Source organism: Petromyzon marinus, assembly GCF_048934315.1.
Source record: "Petromyzon marinus isolate PM22_M1 ecotype Great Lakes invasive population chromosome 68 unlocalized genomic scaffold, UKy_Petmar_22M1.pri1.0 chr68_unloc.1, whole genome shotgun sequence".
Lineage (NCBI taxonomy): Eukaryota > Metazoa > Chordata > Hyperoartia > Petromyzontiformes > Petromyzontidae > Petromyzon > Petromyzon marinus.
Genome location: NW_027422597.1, coordinates 2161048 through 2173132, shown reverse-complemented (window position 1 = coordinate 2173132; position 12085 = coordinate 2161048). Strand labels below are relative to the sequence as shown.

Sequence of the window (12085 nt, the reverse complement as noted above, 5' to 3'; positions counted from 1 at the left end):
TGGTTGTCTGTGGTGGTGTCCCACACACAGTCAACACCGTCACCACCACCCACCCCTGCTAGCTCACGCAGGGCCCTGAGCTGTTGACTGTGTGGTGGTGTTGTTGTGGTTGTCTATGGTGGTGTCCCACACACAGTCAACACCGCCACCACCACCCCACCCCTGCTAGCTCACGCAGGGCCCTGAGCTGTTGACTGTGCGGTGTCCCACACAGTCAACAGCTCAAAGACAGCCGAGGTGGAACATCCGGAAAGCCAATTTTTTGGGGGGCACAACTCAGCGACCCCCCGCTGGAGCGCAGCTTCCCAACAAATATCACCGTCGGCAAAAAATGTCACCGCCGACGAAAGCGTGCAATCTCCTTCGGCTCTTTCGGCGAAGTCGCCACCCACGTAGAATGAGAATAAAAATAATAAATCGATAAAGTAACATAACGCGGTTTAACACGTAGGCTTTCGCGACCAATATTATTCATAATAACGGTTTTTGGGTTAGATCGCGTTTATTTATGAATGTGTCGTAACCCTCCACCACCCGAACACGGCCAATCAGCAAAAACAAAAGTGTCACGTTGACAAAAAGACACAAATAGTTCACTACTTTAGCCCACCGGTGTGTTGAAGAGTTAAACTGTAAATGTGGATTCACTCTTCAACACACCGGTGGGCTAAAGTAGTGAACTATTTTTGTCTTTTGTCAACGTGACACTTTTTTGCTGATTGGCCGTGTCGGGTGGTGGAGGGTTACGACACATTTATAAATAAACGCGATCTAACCCAAAAACCTTTATTATGAACATAACGCGATAAAATATCTCACGAACGTTTCGGCCACAACGCGAGCGGCCTTCATCAGGTGAAGGGGACGCCGTGAGAATTTTATTGTTTTATGGAGACTAAGGGGCTCTAAGAAAAGCTGTCTCGGGTGTGGACCAATCAAATTCAAGGACAGTGCCAATATTATTATTATCAGAGTTGTCTCTTTTTTGTTTGCATTCTGACTGCTTGTGTTGTGGTTATTGCAAACATGATGCCTTGAATAAAGGTGTCAGTTTTTGTGCCAGTTAAAAGGGTAAAAACCTATTCCTATATCTTGTTACTGGCAAAGGAGGTCTCATAATGTAAATGCTCACCCCTAGCCGTCAATAACTCTGATAGTGCGCTGCTGTTTTTAAGTTGTACGCCTTTTGGCGTCTACTGGTCCAACACCAGTGGAGAGACTAAGGGGCTCTAAGAAAAGCCGTCTCTGGTGTGGACCAATCAAATTCAAGGACAGTGCCAATATTATTATCAGAGTTGTCTCTTTTTGTGTTTGCATTTTGACTGCTTGTGTTGTGGTTATTGCAAACATGATGCCTTGTACAAAGGTGTCAGTTTTTGTGCCAGTTAAAAGGGTAAAACCTATTCCTATATTCCTATTTATTATTTTATTTTATAATTTTATTTTATTATTTTTTATCATTCTACGTGGCGACTTTACCGAAACGTCGTGAGAATTTTATTGTGTTATTTTTTTTTATATTATCACTCTACGTGGTGACTTTAGCAAAACGTCGTGAGAATTTTATTGTTTTATTTTATTATTTTATTATCATTCTACGTGGTGGTGACTTTACCGAAACGTCGTGAGAATTTTATTGTGTTATTTTATTATTTTATTATCATTCTACGTGGTGGTGACTTTAGCGAAACGTCGTGAGAATTTTATTGTTTTATTTTATTATTTTATTATCATTCTACGTGGCGACTTTACCGAAACGTCGTGAGAATTTCATTGTTTTATTTTATTATTTTATTATCATTCTACGTGGTGACTTTACCGAAACGTCGTGAGAATTTCATTGTTTTATTTTTATTAGTTTATTATCATTCTACGTGGTGGTGACTTTACCGAAACGTCGTGAGAATTTCATTGTTTTATTTTATTATTTTATTATCATTCTACGTGGTGGTGACTTTACCGAAACGTCGTGAGAATTTTATTGTGTTATTTTATTATTTTATTATCATTCTACGTGGTGGTGACTTTACCGAAACGTCGTGAGAATTTTATTGTGTTATTTTATTATTTTATTATCATTCTACGTGGTGGTGACTTTAGCGAAACGTCGTGAGAATTTTATTGTTTTATTTTATTATTTTATTATCATTCTACGTGGTGACTTTACCGAAACGTCGTGAGAATTTCATTGTTTTATTTTTATTAGTTTATTATCATTCTACGTGGTGGTGACTTTACCGAAACGTCGTGAGAATTTCATTGTTTTATTTTATTATTTTATTATCATTCTACGTGGTGGTGACTTTACCGAAACGTCGTGAGAATTTTATTGTGTTATTTTATTATTTTATTATCATTCTACGTGGTGGTGACTTTACCGAAACGTCGTGAGAATTTTATTGTGTTATTTTATTATTTTATTATCATTCTACGTGGTGGTGACTTTAGCGAAACGTCGTGAGAATTTCATTGTTTTATTTTTATTATTTTATTATCATTCTACGTGGTGACTTTACCGAAACTTCGTGAGAATTTTATAGTTTTATTTTATTATCATTCTATGTGGTGGTGACTTTACCGAAACGTCGTGAGAATTTTATTGTTTTATTTTATTGTTTTATCATCATTCTACGTGGTGGTGACTTTACCGAAACGTCGTGAGAAATTTATTGTGTTATTTTATTATTTTATTATCATTCTACGTGGTGGTGACTTTACCGAAACGTCGTGAGAATTTTATTGTGTTATTTTATTATTTTATCATCATTCTACGTGGTGGTGACTTTAGCGAAACGTCGTGAGAATTTCATTGTTTTATTTTTATTATTTTATTATCATTCTACGTGGTGGTGACTTTACCGAAACGTCGTGAGAATTTTATAGTTTTATTTTATTATCATTCTATGTGGTGGTGACTTTACCGAAACGTCGTGAGAATTGTATAGTTTTATTTTATTGTTTTATTATCATTCTACGTGGTGGTGACTTTACCGAAACGTCGTGAGAATTTTATTGTTTTATTTTATTATTTTATCATCATTCTACGTGGCGACTTTACCGAAACGTCGTGAGAATTTTATTGATTTATTTTATTATTTTATCATCATTCTACGTGGCGACTTTACCGAAACGTCGTGAGAATTTTATTGATTTATTTTATTATTTTATCATCATTCTACGTGGCGACTTTACCGAAACGTCGTGAGAATTTTATTGATTTATTTTATTATTTTATCATCATTCTACGTGGCGACTTTACCGAAACGTCGTGAGAATTTTATTGATTTATTTTATTATTTTATCATCATTCTACGTGGTGGTGACTTTACCGAAACGTCGTGAGAATTTTATTGATTTATTTTATTATTTTATCATCATTCTACGTGGCGACTTTACCGAAACGTCGTGAGAATTTTATTGATTTATTTTATTATTTTATCATCATTCTACGTGGTCGGTGACTTTAGCGAAACGTCGTGAGAATTGTATTGTTTTATTTTATTATTTTATCATCATTCTACGTGGCGACTTTACCAAAACGTCGTGAGAATTTCATTGTGTTATTTTATTATTTTATCATCATTCTACGTGGTCGGTGACTTTTACCGAAAGAACCAAAGAAGATGCCGTCGGACGTCGGCGGCTCAAACACAAAACCGAGCCCTGCGGGAAAAAAAAACACCGCCGAGGCCAAATTTCGAGCTCGACATCCAGATGAACAACCGCAAGCTATACAGCGCCACCACCACCACCACCACCACCCTCCACCACCCTCCACCCTCCACCACCCCCACACAAACCTCGGGTGTGACCCTGGACAGGTCGCTCACCTTCCGGGAGCACCTGAGAACAACAGCAGGAACAACGTCATCTCCAAACTAGTCATGGGAGCCGGTGGCGCTATACCGTGCACTGGTCCTGGCCAAGGTCGTCACACGTGCACGTGCAGAAGAGTCGACGCACAGCGAAAAAGCCGGCCGTGTGCGATCCACCCCACTTCCCCCTTGCTCCCTGTCCGGGCAAACGTCACCCGGCCACCACGTGTCCGGAGACTCTTCAACAACCCAGAAAAAATATTGAAATATGATCCGCCAACGCCCCCACGCATCTGGCCGCTCCACAGGGGGACCTCTCGAGCCCACCCAAAGATGACGACCCCCGCCCCCAAGCCCCCCTCAAGAAAGCCGATTTGGAAAGACCCAGCCACTCGCTCGCTCGCTCGGTCGCCCACCCATCCACTCACTCACCCACCCACCTAATCACTCACCCACTCACCCACCCACCCACTCACCCACCCACCCACTCACCCACTCACTCACCCACTCACTCACCCACTCACTCACCCACCCACTCACTCACCCACCTACCCACTCACTCACCCAGCCACTCACTCACTCGCTCACCCACTCATTCACTCACCCACTCATTCACTCACCCACCCACTCACCCACTCCCTCACTCACTCACCCAGCCACTCACTCGCTCACCCACTCACTCATTCACTCACCCACCCACGCATCCACCCACCCACTCACTCACCCACCCACTCACCCACGCACCCATCCACTCACTCACCCAATCACCCACCCATCCACTCACTCACTCACCCACTCACCCACCTATCCACTCACTCACTCACCCAAACACTCACTCACTCACCCACCCACTCACCCACCCACCCACCCACTCACTCACTCACCCACCCATCCACCCACTCACTCACCTACCCACTCACTCACCCAGCCACTCACCCACCCACCCACTCACCCACCCACTCACCCACCCACCCACTCACTCACCCACCCACCTACCCACCCACTCACCCACCCACTCACTCACCCACCCACCTACTCACTCACCCACCCACTCACTCACCCACCCAATCACTCACCCACCCACTCACTCACCCACCCACTCACTCACCAACCTACCCACCTCAACACAAATCTCACCTGAACGCAAGAACGGGAGTCACCGGAACCTCTTTACTACCCCCACACAAAAGCAGCCCCCTAGTTTCAACCTCCCCAGGCAGGAGCGGTCCACCCTCAGCAGGTTCAGGACTGGTCACGGGCCAAGCCTCACTAACCTCCGCCGCTGGGGCAAATGAGCAAGCCCCAATTTGTGCCTCTGGGGTGGATAAAACCATGCACCACATCCTAGAAGTCTGCCCAATCCACAAACTCAACACAGCAGGACCGGAAGCAACCGCTTGGCTTCGAGAGACTTTGCATTCGCTAAATAAATAAATAACATATTCTTAGTTTTTTTCGGTAAAGTCACGTTGAAGGGAAACAACAAAATAATAAAATATATATATTAAACAATAACAATTCTTACGACGTTTGTGTTATGGTCGAAACGTCGTGAGAATTTTTTTATTGTTTTATATATATTTTATTATTTTGTTGTTTCCCTTCAACGTGACTTTACCGAAAAAACTAAGAATATGAATTACTGCAGTCACGAAAGCTTTAAATCAAAATTTAAATAAATAACCTGTACGTACCTGTGGTATGTGTATGTGTGCATATGTGTGTATGTACCTGTGTGTGTGTACCTGTGTGTATGTATCTATGTACCTGTGTGTATGCATCTATGTACCTGTGTGTATGTATCTATGTACCTGTGTGTATGTATCTATGTACCTGTGTGTATGTATCTATGTACCTGTGTGTATGTATCTATGTACCTGTGTGTATGTATCTATGTACCTGTGTGTGTGTGTATGTACCTGTGTGTATGTATCTATGTACCTGTGTGTATGTGTCTATGTACCTGTGTGTGTGTATGTACCTGTGTGTGTGTGTATGTACCTGTGTGTATGTATCTATGTACCTGTTTGTATGTATGTGTCTGTGTGTGTACCTGTGTGCGGGCATACTGCTACTGCGTGCACTACGTACCCGGGCCTCCCCTAGGTCGACTCGGCCTCAAATGAGTTACCTGGTGCGGTGTGTAGTAAACATCGCCACTAGGGGAGAGACAAAGGCGGTCGGGCGTGGTGCTGGTAGCCACCCACCCCCTCGTGTGCCTTTGCCGGCCTTCATAGGCGCTGCTCGCTAACAGCACTTGCCCCTACAGCCTGTTACAGGCTATACGGGGGATCTTTGTCTTTATCCACGTGTGGGGAGCGGTGGTGTAGCGGTTAGCGCTACGCTGCGCCACGAACCTGGAGAACCGAGTTCGATTCCCGCCCACGGCCAACGCCAAGTGACGATCATCTGAACCAGTTCCTGGGCCTCCCTTAGGTCGACTCGGCCTCAAACGAGTACCTGGTGAGGTGTGTGTGTGTGAACATCGCCGCCGGCCTTCACAGGTGCTGTCTCGCCAACAGCACTTGCCCCCTACGGTCTGTTGAGAGCTACACGGGGGATCTTTGTCTTTGTGTGCCTGTGTGCGGGCGTACTGGCTCTGAGTGCCCCACTCACCACCTCCGTCTCTAACGAAACAACTGACACCTAAAAAAAATTGATTTCAAGCTTTCGTGACTGCAGGGATTAATATTCTTGGTTCTTTCGGTAAAGTCACCACCACGTGGAAGAAGGGAAACAATAAAGTAATAAAAAATATAAAACAATAAAATTATTATTCTTGGTTCTTTTGGGTAAAGTCACCACCACGTAGTGGAAGGGAAACAATAAAGTAATAAAAATATAAAGCAATGAAATTATTATTTATTTTCTAGATTGAAAAATATAAAACAATAAAATGATTATTCTTGGTTCTTTGGGTAAAGTCACCACCACGTGGAAGAAGGGAAACAATAAAGTAATAAAAATATAAAACAATAAAATTATTATTCTTGGTTCTTTTGGGTAAAGTCACCACCACGTAGTGGAAGGGAAACAATAAAGTAATAAAATATAAAACAATAAAATTATTGTAAAACAATAAAATTATTATTCTTGGTTCTTTGGGTAAAGTCACCACCACGTAGTAGAAGGGAAACAATAAAATAATAAAAATATAAAACAATACGATTCTCACGACATTTCGACTGCAACACAATAAGCAGTCATCATCAGGTGGGAAAACCACAGCAAGGCTTTGGTAAGAGGTGATATAGGTAAGGGAGGGGGGAGGGGTAAGGGAGGGGGGAGGGGTAAGGGAGGGGGGAGGGGTAAGGGAGGGGGGAGGGGTAAGGGAGGGGGGAGGGGTAAGGGAGGGGTAAGAGAGGGGGGAGGGGTAAGGGAGGGGGGAGGGGTAAGGGAGGGGCAAGGGAGGGGGGAGGGGTAAGAGAGGGGGGAGGGGTAAGGGAGGGGGAGGGGTAAGAGAGGGGGGAGGGGTAAGGGAGGGGGGAGGGGTAAGGGAGGGGGGAGGGGTAAGTGAGGGGGGAGGGGTAATGGAGGGGTAAGGAAGGGGGGAGGGGTAATGGAGGGGTAAGTGAGGGGGGAGGGGTAATGGAGGGGTAAGGAAGGGGGGAGGGGTAAGGGATGGGGGAGGGGTAAGGGAGGGGGGAGAGTGTTGCATGGACGCTAGGAGATGGACGTGAAGCTGGGGGTGGGGGGAAGTGGGCGGGGCTGGAAGTGGGCGGGGCTGGAAGTGGGCGGGGCTGAACGTGGGCGGGGCTGAAAGTGGGCGGGGCTGGAAGTGGGCGGGGCTGGAAGTGGGCGGGGCTGGAAGTGGGCGGGGCTGAACGTGGGCGGGGCTGAAAGTGGGCGGGGCTGGAAGTGGGCGGGGCTGGAAGGTGGGCGGGGCTGGAAGGTGGGCGGGGCAACAACGCCGATCAATCTTAATGGTTCTTTCGGTAAAAGTCACCGCGTAGAAGGGAGCTAACAAAATCATAACAAAATAATAAAATAACAACACGGCAAAATAATCTTCCCACGACGTTTCGGCCACAGCACGAGCAAGCCCGTCTTCAGGCGAACTGCCGGAAAGACGGCGCTCCTGGCATTGGCAGACGGCCGAAACGTCGGGAGCATCTCATTTGATCGCGTTGTTTCGTTCTCATTATTTCATTATGATTATCATCATCATCATCATCATTTCCCTTCTTCTTACGTTGGCGGTGACTTTGAAAACCCGTGAAGGTGAATCCGTTGCGGCCGCGAAAGCTTCCAATCGGAACGCCGACGGAGCCAGCGGCGGCTGACACCTACCTAGCCTGTCTAACCCCGTTGATGTCCCCGTCCCCACACACACCCCCCCCCCCCCCTCACCACGGCACAGGTGAGCATGATGAAACGCCACATGAGGTCGCATACTGGCGAGCGTCCGTTCCAGTGCAGCGCGTGCAGCTACGCTAGCAAGGACGCCTACAGGCTCAAGCGGCACATGAGGACGCACTCCGGTACGCCGACCTCCCGCAGACCCGACCGGACGAGAACGTCGGAACGTAAATACGCCCCGGGGGCGGGCGGAGGGGGTAGGTAGGGGGTAGGTAGGAGGAGGACTTCCATCCTCGCGGCCCCGCGCCCTCTCCCGACGAGCATTCGACAGCACGAAGCCTTGCGGGGATGCCAGCCAACGAAGCCTGCCCCGGAGATTCGTGAGCTCATCCGCCGCGCAAGAGGTGGCGGTGGCGTTTGTTCGGTGTCAAGCATCCGGCCTGTTTGCAGGGTCCGCTCTTGTTTTGAGGTTTTTTTTGCTAGGGTGTCGGCCGTTGCTCGCGATTCCATCGCCTGTCACGAGTTTATTTGTGAAGAGGAGGGAGGAGGAGGAGGAGGGGGAGGAGGGGGAGGAGGCATTGATTTTGCATTGACCACAATACCTGCGGGTCGGAATGCAAGCAAATAAACGTAAACTCTGATTATGTGTTTGGCACCGTCCTTGAAATTGATTGGTCCACACCCTAGCCTCGTCTCTCACATGGTGTTGGACCAGATGATGTTTTTTTTGTTTGCATTCCGACCGCAGGTATTGTGGTTCAATGCCAACATGACTCCTTGTCAAAAGAAAGGTGTCAGTTTTGTTGCCAGATGAAAGGGTAAAACACCAATTATCATACTCTTTGGGTCTATTCGGTAAAGTCACCACGTGGGTAAAAAAATAAAACAACAAAAATCACGACCACAACACAAGCGGCCTTCATCAGGTGAAGGGACCAGACTGTCTCGAAGACAGCGCTGGAGTGAACACAGAGCCAAGCTCAGACCACGGCCTTTAAGCTGTGTGAGAGGGATTAAGGTGCCTTGACAAAGGAATTAGCACAACAACTTGATACTCCGGTCAAAACCATCACACTACCATATATAGCAGGCGTTACGAAAAAGATTTCCAAAATTCTAAACAAACACAAGATCCAGGTCCGGTTCAATACAGTACACAAAATTTCGTGATCTGATCCCATCCGCGAAGGATGTCATTCCTGACTTACAGTACCCCGGGGTTTACAAATTGAGTTGTACCTGCGGTGATTGCTATATCGGGGAGACAAAGCGACATGTCTCTGACAGAATTCGCGAGCACAAATCAGATTTGAAACACGGCAGAACGAATTCTTCTGCTGTAGCTGATCACCGTTACAACGCTGTGGGTGATCACGATATAATTTTCTCCGATATCAAGGTTCTTTGCAAACCCACGGGTTTTTTTTATCAGAGATTTGTTCACGAGGCAATTCAGATTTACAAACACAGACACAATTAGAACCGAGAAGATGGTTTCAAATTAAGCAACCATTGGAAAGATCTTCTAAATCTAACCAAACATTAAACTAATTTTCAATGGTACAGTATATTTTTTGCAGCACATGCGGGTGAATGTGCACCCGCATGTTCACCCTCTCTACACCTTTCATCATGCTACGTTCGCCGATTGAATGCTAATTCTTTATGCTAATTCCTTTGTCAAGGCACCTTAATTACTTTCACACAGCTTAAAGGTCGCGGTCTGAGCTTAGCTCTGTGTTTCACTCCAGCGCTGTCTTCGAGACAGGCCGGGATCCCTTCACCTGATGAAGGCCGCTTGTGTTGTGGCCGAAACGTCGTGAGAATTTTGTTGTTTTATTTTTTACCTACGTGGTGACTTTACCGAATAGAACCAAAGAGTATAGACATAGAGACCCATAGATACACATAGACCCATAGATACAGATAGGGACACATATATACACATAGAGACCCATAGAGACAGATAGAGACACATAGATACATATAGACCCATAGAGATACACATAGAGACCCATAGAGATACACATGGAGACCCATAGATACACATAGAGACCCATAGATACACATAAAGACCCATAGATTCAGATAGAGACCCATAGATACACATAGAGACATAGAGACACATAGATACACATAGAGACCCATAGATACACATAGAGACCCATAGAGACAGATAGAGACACATAGATACATATAGACCCATAGAGATACATATAGAGACCCATAGAGATACACATGGAGACCCATAGATACACATAGAGACCCATAGATACACAGAGACCCATAGATTCAGATAGAGACCCATAGATACACATAGATACACATAGACCCATGGATACACATAGAGACCCATAGAGACCTATAGATACACATAGATACCCATAGAGACCCATAGATACACATAGAGACCCATAGATACACATAGAGACCCATAGAGATACACATAGAGACCCATAGATACACACAGAGAGACCCATAGATACACATAGAGACCCATAGATACACATAGAGACCCATAGAGATACACATAGAGACTCATAGATACACATAGAGACCCATAGAGATACATGTAGAGTCCGATCGACTAAACTATGTTTATCTTACCGGATGTAAGGCCGCAGTATACTAATACCATGCCATCACCACAGTGATAGCAGGTCATCCAAGTGGCTGATGTCATCATCATCATCACGTGGAACTTCATATCAGAAAAATAATCTCATTCTCTCTCTTTCCATCTCCTCTCTAAGCCTGTCTCTCTCTCTCTCTCTGTTTCTGTGTCTCTCTGTATCTGTGTGACTGTCTCTTTATTTCTGTGTCTCTGTCTCTCTCCATCTCTGTCTCTCTGTGTCCCTGTCGTTGTGTGTGTCCCTCTCTTTCTGTGCCTGTCTCTCACCGTCTCTCGCTGTCTCTGTGTGTCTCTCTTTTTCCGTGTCTCTTCATCTCTCTCTGTCTGTCTGTCTCTCTCTCTCTCTGTCTCTCTCTCTGTCTCTCTGTCTGTATCTCTCACTCTGTCTCTCTCACTGTCTATCTCTGTCTCTCTGTCTGTCTCTCTCACCGTCTCTCTCTGTCTGTCTGTCTCTCTCACTGTCTCTCTCTCTGTCTCTCTCACTGTCTCTCTCACCGTCTCTCTCTGTCTGTCTGTCTCTCTCACTGTCTCTCTCACTGTCTCTCTCACCGTCTCTCTCACTGTCTCTCTCACTGTCTCTCTCACTGTCTCTCTCACCGTCTCTCTCTGTCTGTCTGTCTGTCTCTCTCACTGTCTCTCTCACTGTCTCTCTCTCTGTCTCTCTCACTGTCTCTCTCACCGTCTCTCTCTGTCCATCTCTCCCTCTCTCTCTGTCTCTCTCTCTCTGTCTCTCTCACTGTCTCTCTCTGTCTCTCTGTCTGTCTCTCTCACTGTCTCTCTCACCGTCTCTCTCTGTCTGTCTGTCTCTCTCTCTCTCTGTCTCTCTCTCCCTGTCTCTCTGTCCATCTCTCCCTCTCTCTCTGTCTCTCTCTCTCTGTCTCTCTCACTGTCTCTCTCTCTCACTGTCTATCTCTCTGTCTGTCTGTCTCTCTCTCCGTCTCTCTGTCTTTCTGTCTCTCTGTGTTTCTCTCCATCTCAACCTATCTCTATGTCTCTGTGTCTCCCCTTCTGTCTCTCTGTCTCTCTTTCTCTGTGTCTGTCTCTCTCTCTGTCTCCGTCTCTGTGTCTCTGTCTTTCTGTCTCTCTGTGTCTCTCTGTCTGACTCTCTGTCTGTCTCCATGTCTCTCTGTCTCTCTCTCTGTCTCTCTCTCTGTCTCTTTGTGTGTCTCTCCATCTCACCCTATCTCTATGTCTCTGTGTCTCTCCTTCTGTCTCTCTGTCTCTCTTTCTCTGTCTCTCTCTCTCTGTCTCCGTCTCTGTGTCTCTGTCTTTCTGTCTCTCTGTGTCTCTCTGTCTGACTCTCTCTCTGTCTATCTCTGTCTATCTTTCTGTCTCTCTC

The 12085-nt window shown here is 45.9% G+C and overlaps 1 protein-coding gene across 1 annotated transcript in view; it reads left to right on the top strand.

The window, feature by feature from the left end:
- LOC116937514 (uncharacterized) overlaps positions 1-12085 on the top strand; it is a 41552-nt gene that overhangs the window by 15276 nt on the left and 14191 nt on the right. Inside the window, exon 4 of the mRNA XM_076058132.1 lies at positions 8176-8296. Coding sequence (XP_075914247.1) covers positions 8176-8296 — 121 coding nt within the window. The remainder of the gene's footprint in view (positions 1-8175; positions 8297-12085) is intronic.